At 45.5% G+C, this 16,912-nt stretch overlaps 1 protein-coding gene across 2 annotated transcripts in view; it reads left to right on the top strand.

Annotated features, from left to right (window-relative positions):
• Window positions 1-14,858, top strand: part of LOC110563849 (beta-galactosidase-1-like protein 2) — a 43,820-nt gene extending 28,962 nt beyond the window's left edge. The window contains exons 8-19 of one of the 2 annotated variants that reach the window (XM_021661062.2): window positions 3,926-3,996; window positions 6,849-6,933; window positions 8,064-8,201; window positions 8,772-8,852; window positions 9,341-9,447; window positions 10,031-10,171; window positions 10,452-10,523; window positions 10,765-10,843; window positions 12,508-12,595; window positions 12,917-13,028; window positions 13,393-13,509; window positions 13,773-14,858. In XM_021661062.2, coding sequence (XP_021516737.1) covers window positions 3,926-3,996; window positions 6,849-6,933; window positions 8,064-8,201; window positions 8,772-8,852; window positions 9,341-9,447; window positions 10,031-10,171; window positions 10,452-10,523; window positions 10,765-10,843; window positions 12,508-12,595; window positions 12,917-13,028; window positions 13,393-13,509; window positions 13,773-13,859 — 1,178 coding nt within the window. In that variant the 3' untranslated portion in view covers window positions 13,860-14,858. The remainder of the gene's footprint in view (window positions 1-3,925; window positions 3,997-6,848; window positions 6,934-8,063; window positions 8,202-8,771; window positions 8,853-9,340; window positions 9,448-10,030; window positions 10,172-10,451; window positions 10,524-10,764; window positions 10,844-12,507; window positions 12,596-12,916; window positions 13,029-13,392; window positions 13,510-13,772) is intronic. The other variant, XM_021661063.2, reaches the window with a different exon arrangement.
• The last annotated feature ends 2,054 nt before the right edge of the window (window positions 14,859-16,912 follow it).

Genomic DNA, 16,912 nt, shown 5'->3' with positions numbered 1-16,912 from the left:
TATGCCCTGGCAGCAGGTCTCACAGTCTCCACACACACACGACCGGCTGAGCTCACCTGTAGGTGTTCCCTCTTTTCCGCTGTGCTTTACCTTCCTGGCTCTCGTTTTGTTTCTCAAGCACACGGAACACCCTCAGATTCGGTGACTCCACACACCTTTGGGGAGTCTGCCAGACTTGCCTTCGAGGTGCTCTTTGCAGCAAGGCTTTCTCTGAGCACCCTGCTAGACCGTGTAGCCCTTCACAAGGCTCATCCCACTCTCCTGGCTCCATCTCGCCGTTTAGCCTTTGGAATAGCTGGCTTAACTTGGTCCTCAATCTCACATCAGCAGTGAGCTCTGCAGGCCTTGGGCTGCAGACCTGTGGTGCTTGAACACATGCTCATTCACAGACTATGCAGAGGGAAGCTGAAGAGCCCTCCTGTCAGTTACAGTGTGTCTCTTTCTGACATGGCACCTCCTTGCGTCTATTTTGTTTAGTTTGTATTTCCCTTTCTAGACTGACCTGTTTGTAGATGGGGACTTTTATCTTGATATTCCTTCCACAGTAACTGGCTTGGTTGCTTCTGGGAAATTAGGTAGATAGAGAGGGAAAGGCTCTATCTATAGCAAGCGCACGACAGAGATCAGTAGTGATTCCTGTAAATTCCACGAGGTGGCAGCATCTACTCATGTTTGCTAGCAGAGCCCTGGTGGAGGAGCTGTGGAGTGCAAGACAGTCTCTGAAGGCCTTAGAAGACTATTAATTTCTACCCATCCTGAGGCCACTGCTGCCTGGAATGATTTTTAATTAAAAAAGTCAACGCATTCATTCATGTGGCCTATCAGTAAAATAATTAAAAAAAAATACTTATCAAGAAATGTGCCTCTCTCCTGATCCAATTCCCCCAAAACAGCTGCCTCGAACCTTTTATTCCAGCTTTCACCTTCCTGTTTCTGTACAACTTGTATGCACAACTCTATGTATCGCTTTAGGATTCTGAAGCCATCCTCCTGTTTCAGTGGATGGCTGGGCTTTCCCTGGCCTCACATACCTCTCCTTTCCTGCCAGTGCAGTTCAGTGCTGCTGTGCATTGTGGCCGCAGATCTACTAGGTGGGGTTTGCTGCTTTGCAGCATGTGACCAGGTGGCCAGTCAGAATGCTTAATTCTCACCCTCAGCAGACTCACTACCCCGTTAGCTTTCTTGTCATCTCAGAGCTCTCTCTCCTCCCCATCCCCGCCTTCTCTTTTCTTGCTTTGTAATTCAGGCTGTCCTCAAACTCCTGACCCTTCTGCTGTAGCCTCCTGAGTGATGAGATGATGGGACTGCAAGCATGCACCACACATGGAAGTCCTCAATTCGGTCCCAGTCTTGGCCTTTCTCCTTTCTCTTAGCAGATGTCTTAATGGAGGTCTCACAAGCTCCCATTCTAATGCTTCCGTTTTTTTTTTTTTAATTACAGTTTATTCACTTTGCATCCCAGCTGTAGCCTCCTCCATTCCTCCCAAACTTACCCTCCCTCCCTCCCTCTTCTTCTCCTATGCTCCTCCCCCAGTCTAATGATAGAGGAGGTCCTCCTCCCCTTCCATCTGACCCTAGTCTATCTGGTCTCATCATGACTGGCTTCTTTGTCTTCCTCTATGGACTGGTAAGGCTGCTCCCCCCTCAGGTGGAGGTGGTCAAAGAACAGGCCACCGAGTTCAGGTCAGAGACAGTTCCTGTTCCTATTATTGGGGAACCCTCTTGGACACTGAGCTGTCATGGGCTACATCTGTGCAGGGATTCTAGGTTATCTCCATGCATGGTCCTTGTTTGGAGTATCAGTCTCAGAAGAGATCCCTATGCCTAGATTTTTTGGTTCTATTGCTCTCTTTGTGGAACTCCTGTTCCCTCCAGATCTTTCTATCTTCCCCTTCTTTCATAAGATTCCCTGCACTCTGCCCAAAGTTTAGCTATGAATCTCAGCATTTGTTTTAATACCCTGCTGGGTAGAGTCTTTCAGAGACTATTTGTGCTAGGCTCCTGTCCTATTCCCTGTTTTCTCCCTTTTCTGATGTCCATCTCGTTTCCCATTCTGAATGAAGATTGAACATCTTATCCAGCGTCCTCCTTCTTGATTAGCTTCCTTAGGTGTACAGATTTTAGTATGATTATCCTATATTATCTGTCTAATTTTTTAAAATTTATTTACTTTTTTATTTTTATATATTTGTTGGCTGTTTTGCCTATATATATGTCTGTATGAGAGTGTCAGGTCTCCTGGAACTGGAGTTTCAGACAGTTGTGAGCTGCTGTGTGGGTGCTGGGAATTGAACCTGGGTCCTCTGGAAGAACAGCCAGTGCCCTTAACCCCTGAGCCATCTCTCAGCCCTGCTTCCTTTGTTTTTAAACATTTTATTGGTTCCTTTTTAATAGATCTGCTTTTCATGGCTTCTGGTACTATTCTTCCCAGTCTTTGAGGGGAGATGAATCTCTGAAGATGGGTACAGGAGGTGGATGGGAGCCCTTCTCTGTGGGAGTAATGGGGCCATGGGGACTGTTCATTTCAGGAAACTCACATGGCAGTGTCTAGAGATAACATTTCCAAACACCTAGAGAAGCTGCCTCTGGCTTCTTCCACAGATATTTGAGGAACAGTTGTGAGGAACGCACAGGAGGCCCCTTGCTCAGGAATTCCCTTCAGCCTTCCCTCCTACTTCTTACCCCCATGCTCCCAGGAAGCTTTTTAAGAGCATGTGAACCCTATTGCGGGCATGGGCTAGGGTGCAAAGGAAGCTCGACAACAGGGGTGGGAGAAGGCCTGTGGATGGAGGTGGTCCTCCTCCTGATGCTCACAGTGGAGGAAGGACTTACGTGACGTGGTAGAAAGAAACCAATCTATCCTAGCCCCCCTCGGTCTCTCTATGGTTTTCATGTTTCCAGGTTTCCCTCGGCACCTTGCCTTTGCTCACAGCCCTTCTGCATTCTTACTCATCCCTTTTCTTGAATTTGACAAAGTGTTAGGATGACGCAAGGCAGCTGAGGGTGTTCAGCTAGCCCCATGCATTGGGTTGACTTTGCTAGTTAATGGTTACTTTCAAACAGGCTTTCTGAAAGGAGTGGCTAACTCCTGAAAGGGAGGGTTCTAGTTGCAGGGTCTTCCCCTGTGGGTTGCGGGAGGACAGTGACATCACAGGATAATGGCTTGGTGCGAAGGGTCCTGAGTTTGCAGCCCTACTCTGCTGCTTACAGATTGTGGAGCATGAGGGAAGTTTCTGTACCTTCTAAGCCTCAGCTTTGTTTTCTTCACTGGTTACTGTGGCCAGATATCCTGTATGGTAGCTGGGGCTGGCCACCCTATCTTAGTTACCCCTAAGCTCATTCATCTGTAACTGACCATTCTCATAGACAGTAAGCAGGCAAGGGTCTTTGGCATCAAGTTCTGCAGCTGGCTGTGACAGGGTCATGGCCACCAGCCAGCAGTAGCATTTTTTCTTGAGCATGCATTTTGCTTAAGGAAAGTTGTATAAAGCACTATTTAAAAATTTAAAGTAAACATATTATGAAATAGAGTAGAGCGTGAGTCCTTATCAAGAAATGAAGCGTGCGTCTTCATTGAGATCATTGCCCTTGGTGTACAAAGGCATTTATCATTGCACTTGAGGTACAGTGTACAGCTCAGGCTCTGGTTCTTAGGACTATTTAGAGAAGGCTTTACTCTGGTGGAAAACATTACAGTAAAAACCAGATGCTGAGTTTCTGGTTCTGCTCTGTATTGAACGGTGGCGTTTCTAAGAATACAATAGAGGCAACTCTTTGGCATCACAGAAGCTCACTTCTAAGGGAGGTGGGAGACAGTGTCTATACTAACTTTTTTTTTATGCTGGTAGATTGAAGATTTGAGTAATTGAGAAAGTCTTTGCGACTTCAAGACTGTGCTTTGTTTCCTTGTCTGCTCCCTTCCCAGTGCTGGCCACCATTAACTTACAGTCACAACAGGAGCTGAAAGAACTCAGCAGCATTCTCTTATCTATGCAGGTAGGTCTGGCCCAAGGGATGCTATGGATTCCACGTGCCCGCACTGCTCCCAGAGTTCTGTGATGGAGAAGGACTCTCAGCTCTCCCAGCCTCTTGGCTCATGCCACATTGCCACATGGCTGGGAAGGAAGCCACTTAGAAACTGTGCTCTAAAGTTCTACTCTGCAGACAGACACCATCCAAGTATGCTGTGCTCTTTTGAGAAGGGTAGCTTTTGAAGCTTTAGGCTTTTCTGGACTCCACAAGCCTCAGAGCTGCTTTGAGAGATTGAGAGAGAAAAGAAACCTCTCCATCCTGGACTATCCTTCCTTAACCTTTAAGACTTCATTGGCACTAGAAATGTTTCTGTTATCCACAAGATAAGAGGCCTGGTTGATTCCAGATCTGGAAAAGAAAAAAAGTTTCCGGATATATTTCAGCTTCCTTAGACTGATAGTCACACACAGCCCTATTTCAGTTGATGTCTCTAGTTTGTGTGTCTCTTCTAAACAGACAGATATGATTGGGGCTGAGCTATATAACTCATATGTAGAATAGATAGCTCATCTCATTTTAGCTTACTGAAAGGTGTGAATGTCCCCAGGTTGCCCCCACCAATTGCTTATCTACTATGGTCTTCAACCTAGAGGGAAAACTGATAGTGTATTGACAATGAACAGATGTCCATGGGGCTACTGGGCCAAAGGTGTGGGGCATACCTGTGGTCCACTGAGTAGATTGTTCCAGTTGTTGGCCTTTCAAAGTAGGGGTGATACCCTCAGATACACTCATGAAGCTGTCATGACAGGTAGCATGTAAGGTGAGTATGCTTGTATGGTGTGGCTATTCCTGCAGTATAGATAGTGGTCAGAATGGGTGGGAAGGCTCCTAGGTGGAGGACAGGCATGATCTCTGGTAGACTTCCCAGAGGGAAGGGATTATGCATGCATGTGTGTGGAACCCTTTCTTCTCATCTTTCTTCTAGTATGTCTTAGGGTTTTTTCTGTCTGTAGAGGTGCCCGGCCTGTCTTACCTCATGACAGATCATAGGGCTCCTGTCCTTGTGGAGTCTGTAATCCATTTGGGAAGGGAGACTCATGATATATAGTCTCAAAGTGCCTAAGCAGAGTTGCAGTCGAGTGCTTCCAAGGGAAGTACAGGTGCTGGGAGCTGCTCAGGACCCTCTTGGTTACTCTGTTGTGGGACCTTGGAGACATGTTTGGCTCTTCTGTGTTTCTGTTTTCCCTTTAGTTGAGTAGGCATAACGACAGCCTAGACTTGAGTAAAGCAATGTTTGAAAAGCACCTCACAGTACTGGTGATGGAAGGGGTGTCTACTGTTGATTCCAAGACAGCTTGACATGCCAGTGCTATTGGGCTGGCTGTCCTATCAGCAGAATGGAACTGCTGACATACTTTCATGTATAGTTAATGATATCTGTCCTAATGTAAGGAAGTAGTTTTGTCTAAAGGGTTTCATTGAATGGACACTATAGACTCCAGCACTGGTTAATTTTGAGTATCCATTAGTCCTTAAATAGGTGCTTCGTGAGGAAGATAACTCATGTTAGAGATTTTTGAGTAAGTCCTGTATACCAGAATTCTTTCTGTATCATTTCATCTAGTTATCCTGGTGAGCATGTGTGCTAGCTATTGTTCCTGCTATCTGTGATCAAGGAGATAGGCAAAAAATGGAGGAGGTACCCAGAAGATGGTCAGTTTGGTATTGGTTGTACCACATTCTCCAGGAAGACAACTTAGTCCTTGCTGGACATTTTTCCACTCCCCACACCACAGAAGCCCTTAAGCACATAAGCCCTTGTTGGCCCTGGAGGTTTCAGTATTTAGTACTTTGACTCTGCTTCTCCCTTTTGGGTGACTAAATGTGTGTATATTATGGCATGTTTTGGGATGTAGATAGTTGATTTAAAAAAAAAGCTACCTGCTTGCTAAAACAAAACAACGCCCCCCCCCAACAAAAATCTGTGGCTATGTTGGCTTTTACCTATGGACAATTGGTACCTTCTATGCTATGAACCATTAAGTGTGCCCCATCATCTTTCTGGAACATGTTCTGTTGACTTTTATGCAGTTTTAAATGTCAGGCCAGCCCTGATAGAGGATACTTAATCAGCTGTCACTGAATGAATGAGAATGCTTCCTGGCTCAGAGCCTAAAATCTTAGCAGATGAATCTTTCACACATGCCCAGGTGTTTACAGCTTTTGAAAACATGGTAGAGCCAAGCATAGTCCCAGAATGATCTCTGTGTGCTTGGAAAGAGCAGATGTCACCTCAGTATTCTGAGGTAACAATTAAGACTTGTTCAATATCCTAGGCAAGGTGTGAATCCAGAGTGCAGCTGTAGACCTTGCACCTCAGGAAGCTCCATTGCCACGGTCTGACCCTCTGGTTTAGTTTTGTAAATTGTTGCTTAAGTCAGAACTTAAAGAAAACCCACTCTGAAGCCTGCTGACTCCGAGATACAGAGAAGCAGTAACTGGAGCCACTGTGCTGTGGCTCTGAGATGCATTTGTCCAGAATAAGCCATTTTTCGTCCCTGGTTGGCAAAGGTTGCCTTGAACCACTATGTAACTCAACCAGTGTAGAAAAGGGCATCCAAGTCAGGTGATGAATTCTGATGAAAGCTTAGTTTGAACAGAAGTGTCTCCTTGCTAGCATCTGTCATATGCACCAGCAAAAGCATATAAGGCATCAACTCTGGTAGCCTCTTCCATATTATATTGGCAGGTGGTGAGGCCACAAGTGATAGGTGATTGATCTGTATCTATGCTGTTACTGGAGTTCCTTTCAAGATGGTGCCCATCTTTCCCATTTGATCAGCCTGCCTGCCTAATTCTTATTTTGGTCCCAGGGGGTTCAACCGAAGATGGTGATGGAGTATTGGACAGGGTGGTTTGACTCATGGGGTGGCTCCCACAATATCTTGGATTCCTCTGGTAAGTACTTTACTTTGCCTACATCTAATTTGTATGTTGACCCTAAGTAAGACTATGTTTTGCATTCCCTGGCATTGTAATGGGGTTGTAGGATGCTAGGTTCCTAGGATCATTTGAATTCATATTCAGCTCTTAGTATTTCAGAGACTTGACACTTGAAATAACAATAGGGCTTTCATCATTGCTTTTCTATGTTTTGTAATTGGAAAGGTAGCACATGCTTATTGTAAATATCTAGGAAATGTAGAGAGTTTAAAGAAGAAATAGAAGTCTCTGAGTCTAGATCAAGCATTCTGATGTATTTAACAGTGCAGGCAGCTCTTAGTGTATTTTTCATCTATGTAATACAGATAGAGCTAGAGACAGATTGATCAAGTCTTCAGACACCCTCCCACACAATACACCCTGCCCCCACACCATCCTATACTAGTGAACATAGGAATGCTTGGTGTAATTAGACATCACTGTCTTAAAGGATTTGAAGAGCCCCATTGTATTGATGACTAAGCCACCGTTTAGTGATCTGGTTTCTAACTTATTGCTTAGTTTTGTCGTTTGTTAACTGAACACCACTTAAGCGAGAATCCTTGAAGTTTTGTACACATGGCACATATTTCCTTATGATAAAGAATAAGTTGCTGCACTTATGCAGTTTTAATGTATGTGTTTATCACTGTCTTTTAGGAAGACAGTAGCAGCCTACTGACCATTGTGAAATGAGAATACTCATTTCCTTCAGTCATCAGCACTGAATAATAATTTTTTAAATTTGCCAGTTTTCTAAGTCAGTGTTAGGTTTACATTTCTTGGATATATCACACAAATATATATTAATTGATCTTTTATTTTGTTGACTAATACTCTTCTTAAATAGTGTTAGGGACATAGCCAGGACTATTGTGTAATGGGGTCCCAACTTTCTTGCATTTCCTAGGGACAGAATAGCTACAAGGAAACATCTGGTAGGATGGAAACAGTCTATGGGCTGCAGGTTGTCCAGGGAAAGCTGAATGAACCAGTGATGGAGTGACCTGATGGGGTTTGGGATGTAAGGGAACGAGAGGCCTAGTTGAGGCTTTGCTTGTGTTCTGACTCACTTTAAAGATCTTTCCTCCTTTTTTTCCTTGAAGAGGTCTTGAACTCAGTGTCTGACATCATCAAATCTGGCTCCTCGATCAACTTGTACATGTTCCATGGAGGCACCAATTTTGGCTTCATAAATGGAGCCATGCATTTTAATGACTACAAGGCTGATGTCACCAGCTACGGCAAGTGTCCTCAGCGTTTCTCCCTGTTCCTCTCCACTGCTTGTAGGGCTGCTGCTTTGGATGGAGAATCCTTCAGAGACAATTTCTGGGTCCTTTCATGTCTTTGGCTATGTAATGTCCAGGGAAGTAGAGTCTTTGTCTGACTATCTCCTCTAAGCTTCTGCAGCAAGACTGTGACTGGATTGCTCTGCTGAGACAGCTGCTTGCAGGACCAAGGGAGGGGAGGCAAATCTAGAATGAGAGGGATGGGGATAGCCTTTCCCCCTCTGGGACCCTTGAGAAGGTGTGATCGTGGCCCTTCCTCTGACTGAGAGTTCACAAGGAGTAGGAGATATGCCCCATTGTATCTACTTGCAGTTAAAATTTTAGTATCTTGCCATGCTCAGGGGTACTTTTATAGTATTTTGTACCTACCATAATTTAACTGAATGGTTCATATTAAAGGTGTTTCTTTTCAAAATTGCTGGTCTAAGTACTCTGCTCCCCCATCCCAGTTTCTCCTCCTCCTTCTTTGTTTTCCTCATTGTTCTGGGGTCAGGAGAGACTGAAGGGTCCATGGGTGTTTTGCAGATTATGATGCTGTATTGACAGAGGCTGGAGATTACACTGCCAAATACAACAAGCTTCGAGAGCTCTTTGGAACCTTCTCAGGTACAAATAAGCAATAGATTTATACATACACTCAGGCCCATGTTTTTGCTGTGAGCCCTCAGAGTTTCTGCTGTCTTTCCTCTCCAAACTCTAGCTGATCCAAATTCAAAAATTTCTTAGATATCTAGGAAATATATCTCAGCATGCATAAGGCCCCATGTTCCACCATGACCATTACCCAAAATAAATAAGTAAATATATAAATAAATAATAAAGCCAACATGCTAGACAAAACGGTTTGAGATACTATGTTCATCATATGATGCCTCTTGTATTTGACTCATTCTAAGCCTCTTTATGCCATATAGACGACACAAAGAAACCCTGCTCTTGCCCAGGCCTCATGTCCTAGGGTAGTTTAAGCGCTGAGGAGATCCTGTGGTTGATATTGGTGCCAAGATGAAAGGAGCACATTGGATTGTGGGAACAAGGCTAGAGGAGGAAGTGGTGATTGGATGGTTAAGGGAGGGCCATGGTTCTTGTTGCAGGTGTCCCTCCACCACCTCCACCTGAACTTACTGCTAAGATGGTCTATGAGCCAATGAGTCCATCTTTCTATATATCACTGTGGGATGCTCTCCTGTATCTGGATGAGGTAAGTGCTACAGGCAGGGCATGGGGGATTGTTCCTAAGCAGACAGAACCCAGGGACTTTCCAAATGGGGTTCTGGGATGAGCAAAGCCACTCAGTGGCATTGCGGACTCTACCCAACCAGAGAACTGAGTAAAGAGACATACAGTGGTGCTGGAGTGGGATTGGGAGGGAATAGGAGAGCTTGAGCTTGGTGTCTCCCCTCTAGCCTCAGGGGTAAGACTTTCTCTGGCTCATGAATAGGGTGAGGAGAAGAGGAAGGGATTATCTTTATGCTGTGGAGAGGAAAGAGGACACCCGTTGCAGTTCATTCTGTGGTGATACCACCTTCAGGACTCCTTGGCATGATGGTGGCTTAAGGATTCCAGAAGATTGTAAGACTCTAGTGAAATCTCTCTTTTCCTGTCATTCTTATTTCTGTAACTCCAAGGAACCATTAATTTAAGGTAGAAAGAAGAAGATAGAATAGAAAAAAAAAAAAACATGCTAGAGCACCCTTTCATCCTGTCCGTGATGTCCTTGTTGCCCATGTGAAAACTTAGTTAGGAGCTGCCTGACTACTGCTTTCTTGTGTCTTCTTATGTAGCCATTCAAATCTGAGATACCCATCAACATGGAGAACCTGCCAGTAAACAATGGTAATGGGCAGGCCTTTGGGTATGTTTTGTATGAGACCACCATCTTCTCATCTGGTGTCCTCAGTGGCCTTGTGCGTGACAGAGGACAGGTAGGAGCATCCCTCTGAACTCCAGGGCTTTGTAGTGACCAAACATGGCAGTACATGCCTTATTTTCTGCCTTCAAATCAGTTGTTACCAGTATAAAATTGGCTATCTCCAGTAATTGGAGTTCTCATGAGCTCTCCCTCATAACTGTGGTGTTCACTTTTCCTCCATGCCTGCCAAGCACCTTCATAAGTACCCACAGTGATATCTGTTCTGTTGTCTAGCACAGGCTCTTCTTACCTTCCTCCTGATGACCATGATTTTCATCTGCTTACTTTGCCAGGTCTTTTTGAATAGAGTATCCATAGGATTCTTGGACTATAAAACAACGAAGATTACTATCCCCTTGACCCAGGTTTGTTATCCCAGGGATCTGGGGTGATAGCTAGGAAACTTGGTAGGAGTCAAAGAGGAGAATCAGGAAGCCACGAAGCTCCTTAGTTAAAAATTGTGAAGAGAAGGGCACACCTAACTTTCTGACCATTCAGAGGCTCCCATTCCCTTTCTCAGAGCATAGGGATGACTGGGGAACACAGAGATTCCCGGGTGTAGCTGAGTTATCAGGTGGTGATAACTGGCCACTGTGTTCATGGCAGGGTTACACCATACTGAGGATCTTGGTCGAGAATCGTGGACGAGTCAACTATGGAAATAATATTGACAGTCAGCGCAAAGGTGGGTCTTAGTATAGATGAAGAGAAAAGATGTTACCACTCCCCAGACTTACCTGTCTGCTAAGCATAGAGTATATCAACAGGCCATTGGGGCCCCTTTCAGGGAGGTGGTTCATGGAGGCTCATTAAAGGGAGATAGTGCCTAGTTTACCTACATATAAATCCTGGTTAATGGGACAGGAGGGTTTGGTCATTTCCCTTTAGTGCTTCCTAACTGTATGGTCCTTCTGCCCCAGGAGGAACCTCCATTAGCCCTGAGCTAGCTTCTTAGTCTGTCTTTATACTGAAACCTACTTTGGTGGGAGAGGGCCTCTCTGCTTTCAGGGTTGTGGGTAAGGAGCAAAGAATGATATAGTCCGTGGAATAATATAGGACCCTTGCCTTTATGGGTCTTCATACTGAATTTCTGTTCATCTCTCTCAGGAAGACTCATAGGAAATGCTTCTGTGCTCAGGAGGAAGCCAGACATGCAATGAACAGGCTGCATTTTGTTGTCATGCCCCTCTAGGAGTATCCCTTCACTACACTTGCCCGTGCCCCTGGCTTTTGGAATAATCATGGTTTTAGTCCCCTTCCTTCCCCTATTTGTATGTGGTTGGTTTTCAGGGTAGTATAAGAAGGGTCTTATAAGTTCTTCCTGTGGTGAGGAGGTTGATGACATTCCATTTCTCTCTCTTCTGTCTGCATTTGTGGTAGAGGAAACTTTTACCTCTTACCTGGTCAGGATGTCTGCTGAAAACCTCTGGTAAATGCAAAAAGTAATATGGTCTTAGCCACTGGGGCTTCCTCTCCAGAAGGTCCTCAAAGTAGTTACCATAGCACCGTCTAGCACCATCCTTGCTGTGCCACGTATCAGAGTGGCATACTAGACCCTCAACACTTCTCCAGTATTTCTCCACAGGCCTTACAGCCTCCCTTAGGCATCCTTCTCCGGACCCATCTTACCTCTTTCATTATTTTGGAGTAAGAAAGACCTGTCAGACTGTCCAGTCTTTATTTTCCTGGGATCTTAACCGAGCGTGTCTTGACCATCTGCAGAATCCTGCTCTCTGGGCAGGTTCAGTGTTTGCAGTTCACAGACCTTCTCCCAGAAACACTCGTGCTCATATGCTTGTTCCTGCCACAGAAGCTGCTCCGGGCCCAGCTGTCTCCACCCTGGGCAGCTGCCCTCCAGGTGGGCAGCTGCTCACTGTGGGACACCTCCATGATGTTGCTATCTGCTCACCATTTAGATTTCTTCAAAGCGATCTTTAATCTTAGGTTGAATGGAGGGCTTCAGGCTGAGTGAGCAGGTCTCTTAGAACCTTACAATACCACAAAGCTAGGCTCTCTGTCACCACTTAGCTAAATATAGCTTTCCCTAGAAAGAGCCAGAAGTCAGATATTTCATGCTGTGACTTCTCAGCTCCGTCCTGTCACTGTCCTTGGGTGTGCTGTTCTTTCTGACAAATCCCGGGACTTGACAAACAGTGATCTTGTCTATGGCCGTGATTTTGGTATCTCCAAGGAGGCTTTAGTCCAAGTGCAGAGCAATTAGGCAACATATGCTTTAGGAAAAACCCTTGCTTCATCTTTTCTGGAACATCCACACATGCCCTGCCTGCAGTTCTGTCGCCAGGCTCCTGATCTGGGGCCTGCCTACCTTTGTTTGCCCACTTTCTCCAGGTTTAATCGGAAATCTCTATCTGAATAATAACGCTCTGAAAGACTTCAGAATCTACAGCCTCGATATGACAAAGCAGTTCTTTCAGAGGTGGGTCCCTGCGAGTCTGGTAAATGAGGTCATAGCTAACATGTAGAAAGAGCCAAGAGTATCCTGGCCTCCATGCCAGGATCACACAGACCCAGAGGCCAAAGCTACCTGCCTAAGGTGAGGGGTAGGATCAACACTGGAACCCATGTTTCCAGACTGGGAAATGCCTATCCTGATATCTTATTGCCATTTTATAACCTGTTTGGGAGTGGGTGGGCTTGGGGCCTCGTTGGAAGAAAGGATGTGTTTAGGAATTAGATGCAGGTCTGGAAGCAGATGTGAGATAGACCTTCCCTCCTTGTGCTTACATGCTGTCTTTAGGTTCGACATGAACAAGTGGAGTATCGTTCCCAAAGAACCTACCTTTCCTGCCTTCTTCTTGGGTGCCTTGTCAGTTGGCGTTTACCCTTCTGACACATTTCTGAAGTTAGAGGTTTGTAGGACCCCTTTCCTTTCCTGCTCTCTCCTTTTCATAGGGCTCTGAGCCAAGTTGGCTTGAATGTTTTCTGTAATACCTGGACCCAGAGGCCTCCCTGTCTTTCTGTATTGCCCCATATGATAGGGAGCCTGAGACTTCTCTGTGTCAGAGGAGTGGGCTCAAAGCTGAACCACTTCGTGGTACTTCTCAGTGTGTGGGTTCCTGTGGGCAGTCTGAGGTTGATTACCCTGACTGGGGACCTCAGCAGCGGGGTGGGTTACCTACATGGATGTCTAATGTTGGTGCGCTTTGGTCTCTCAGGAGCATGGTATTTTGAGGCTCCCATGGTAATGCAAGACCTTCCCTGTTTTGTTTGTAGGGCTGGGTGAAGGGGGTTGTATTGGTCAATGATCAAAACCTTGGTCGCTACTGGAACATAGGACCTCAGGAGACTCTCTACCTCCCAGGTGTCTGGCTGAACAAAGGACTCAACAAGGTGGGAATTCTTCTAGACTCCTTCCCTTCCCATGTAACTCTCTTCCCATCCCTGCTCTCCATGTTATCAAGTTGCTTCTCTGGCCCTGAAATGCTCAGCCAGGGAGTGGAGAGGGTGAGTATTTCAGCCATCCCATTCTTCCCTTTTCCTTGGTGAGTGATGACTCTGCATTCACTCCCTACCACCTCCTTCCCATTCCTTCCTTTCAATCCTGCCACCTCATAGCTCTCTCACCTCTACAGCCCAGCCCTTGTTTCCCACAGGTCATCATTTTTGAGGAGACAATGGCAGGCGCCATCATACAGACTACTGATGTCCCCCACCTGGGCAGGAACCAGTATGTTAACTGAACAGCAGTCCCAGCAGCTCCTGCTGTGGTTGGCAGCTTTCTCCCTTCCTCTCTACAGGAGAAGTCTTCAGAACTAGCAACCTCAGGGAGCAAAGGGCTATAGTCAACTCAGCCCAAAATCCTAAGCCGGAGGGAACTGGAGATGGGGTAACACTGTCTGGGCAGACTCATAACGAGATGGAGTCTCTCCTAGTTTTATAAATAGGGCCCATTCTGCCCTAATCTTTTAAGGGAGGCCATAGAGCTGTCTCTGAGCGTGGAGTATGTAGTTATATCACCTTCAAAGAAGGTGCTGAAGCTGTGTGGGTACTTCCTTCCTCTGGAAGTGAAAGCCTCCTTGGCTAGCCTGCTGGATATAGGCAGGCCTTTCAAACATTCCCAGTGGGGTGTGGCCACACCCTAGACAGCCACTTTGTGCTCCTGAACTTGTGGGTTTGTCATTGTTTGTAGAGCAAAGAGAAAGAGGGTCTTACTTGAGTCAACTTTATTTTATTTTTCAACTTTCCTCTTGACAGTTCTAGAAGAATCATGTCTTTTCCTTTTCACCCTGTTTCATAATCAGTTGATAAACTGAGCCTGCAAGAAACAGGCATGTTCAGTACTTATCTTTCTAAGTTAAGAGAGCATTTGCTGTTGTCCTCAGTGAGGAGGAATGTCACTGAAGGAGGAACAGCCTCACTAGGGGAGGAGCTGGGTACTTTAGCAGAAACCACTTCACATCCATGCTCTGGGGAAGTGAATGGCAGAAGCCCAGCAAAGTGGCACTGCATGGCTGCCCTCAGCACAGTAGAATCTGGGGATAGCTATGGTCCACAGGTCTAGCACTAGCTTTGCTTCCAGCTCAGCTGATTCTTTAAATACTCTGCTTCTCATTTCTCACTAACAACAGGAAAGGCAGCTTTCTGTCTCAGTCCAGATTAAATTCTCTTGTTCTTCAGAACAAGTGCAATGGCTTGTCTTGGTTTTGCCATTCTAAATTTCAATAAAGCAATAGATTTGACGCAAAGCTTCTTTGTGTTGGTACCACCTGGCACATGCCCCTGGCTTCTTACCACCTTTCAATTTTCTTGAAATGTCGTTGCATTAATAGAGCAGTCTGATCTCATGCTAGTGGTTAAGAGTAAGAACCTTCTAGAAAGCCAAACCACAATATGTAAGTTAGCTATTGGAGATGGTATAAATTATACCTAACAGTACTTCTCTAAGCTGGTTATCTTCAGAAATAGTGAAGATCAAATAAAGTATATCTATGAGCATAGTGCCCGCACAGAAGCCCAGTGAAGATGGGTTAGGGAAGAGTAGGTAAACTGAGAGGCTTACACACCAACAGGCTGGCTCCCTGAGAACATGGCTTCCGCTGGAGTCAGGGCTGCTGTTGGTGTGGAGCTGCTGAGCTAGGTAAGTAAGCCCAGCTAACTTACTTGTGGTGGTTATGGGGGTACAACCCAAGTCCCACAGAGTTCAAGAAACAGATTGCTCTCTCTCTCTCTTTCTACCTCTCTCTAGGATGGGATCATGTTATGTAGCCTAGACAGGCCTTGAACTTTTAGTTATGCCTTAGCTTCCAAGTTTTGAGATTACAAAAACTGTTGTACCATCATGCTCAACTCCAAGGAAGGCTTTTTTAAAATTTAAAGCCCTTTATTTGTCTTAAAGTTTTAAAATAAAATTACATGATAAGTATTTGTGTATCATGTCTGGTGAAGTTAGATGTATGTGTGCCATGAAGCGAGACTATTCAAGTGGCAACCTGCAGGAGCTGGTTCTCCATCAGGTCCTGGGGAACAAACTCAGATTGTCAGGGCTGGTGGCAAGTACCTTTACCCACTGAGCTATCCACTTGACCTCAAAGGAAGCGTGCGAAGTGCAGGTTATAGACGATGCCTAAAAAACAAGACAGACAAAGCCCCTGGTTTTACCCACTCCTGTTCTTTCTGAAATGTCTTGGGATATCAAGCATGCAGCTAAGATGCAGTTGAGTTCAGAGCTACTTGAAGAGAGCCAGAGAGCCAGAGAGCCAGAGAGCAGTGTCATATTGTCACTTTGTCTTGCATTACATAAGAGCAGGTTTCTGCAAAGCTGTATTAAGCAGGGCTGTGCTGGGAAGTGTGACAGGCAATCGGAATATAAAGGAATCTGACATAGCATCCTTCTTGTAAGGGAGTGAAGAAGTCTTGGAGTTAGTGTTATGAATACAAGATTGGGTATGTATTGAGATAAGGTCTTTTTGTAGCAACAATTTTTCTCTGCTTCCCTAGCATGAGTCAGCCGGCCTTAGCTCTCCAGAACTGACTAGTTTTTCCAGATCCATGTACCATGTAGCCTGATCTCCGCCCCTCCAGACCCATCTCAGTCCTTTACAGGCCCCTTTTATTTACCATCATTAAATGCTCGGAGAGTCTGCACTCTGTGTGGGGTCACACCTATGGGACCCTGACACCAACACTCTCTAGGGTCTGTTCTCAGGTACACGGAGAGCTGACCCTCACTGTCTGCTGCCTGTGCATGGCAAGGTCCGAAGCAGAACTGCAGCTTTCACTCGTTGACCTCTCCTGGTCTTGTGTCTCAGATTATTTTGGCCTCTGTCCCTTCATTCCACACCCAACCCCTTCTTAAGCGTGCTTGGAATGCAGCCACTTCTCTCTGCTCCACAACTTGTGCTCTCACCCCACCCACCATCATCTTGTACCTGGTTTATTGTGGGCGCTGCCTCCCCAGGCCCTTAGCGTGGCCCATTTGTCCTCAGCATGGGAAGCAAAGTGGCTCTCCTTGAAGGTCACTTCCATCATTGGCTCATAATTTCACTTAGAGCAGAAAGCAAAAACTTTATCTTGGTTTTGGTTTCAGAGACCAGATGATTCTAGGCTTTCTTTGTCCCATGCCACCTCTACCCCTCCCTGGCACAACACAGTCACCCTTCTTTCTCTCTCTCTTTTTCTTTCTTTCTTTCTTTCTTTCTTTCTTTCTTTCTTTCTTTCTTTCTTTCTTTCTTCCTTTTTTCCTTCCTTCTTTCTTTCTTTCTTTCTCTTTCTCTCTCTCTCTTTTTCTCTCTTT

The sequence above is a fragment of the Meriones unguiculatus genome, chromosome 1 (assembly GCF_030254825.1).
Source record: "Meriones unguiculatus strain TT.TT164.6M chromosome 1, Bangor_MerUng_6.1, whole genome shotgun sequence".
Taxonomy (NCBI): Eukaryota; Metazoa; Chordata; class Mammalia; order Rodentia; family Muridae; genus Meriones; species Meriones unguiculatus.
The sequence above is the reverse complement of the archived record's forward strand: the minus strand, read 5'-3'. Positions and strand labels throughout refer to the sequence as shown.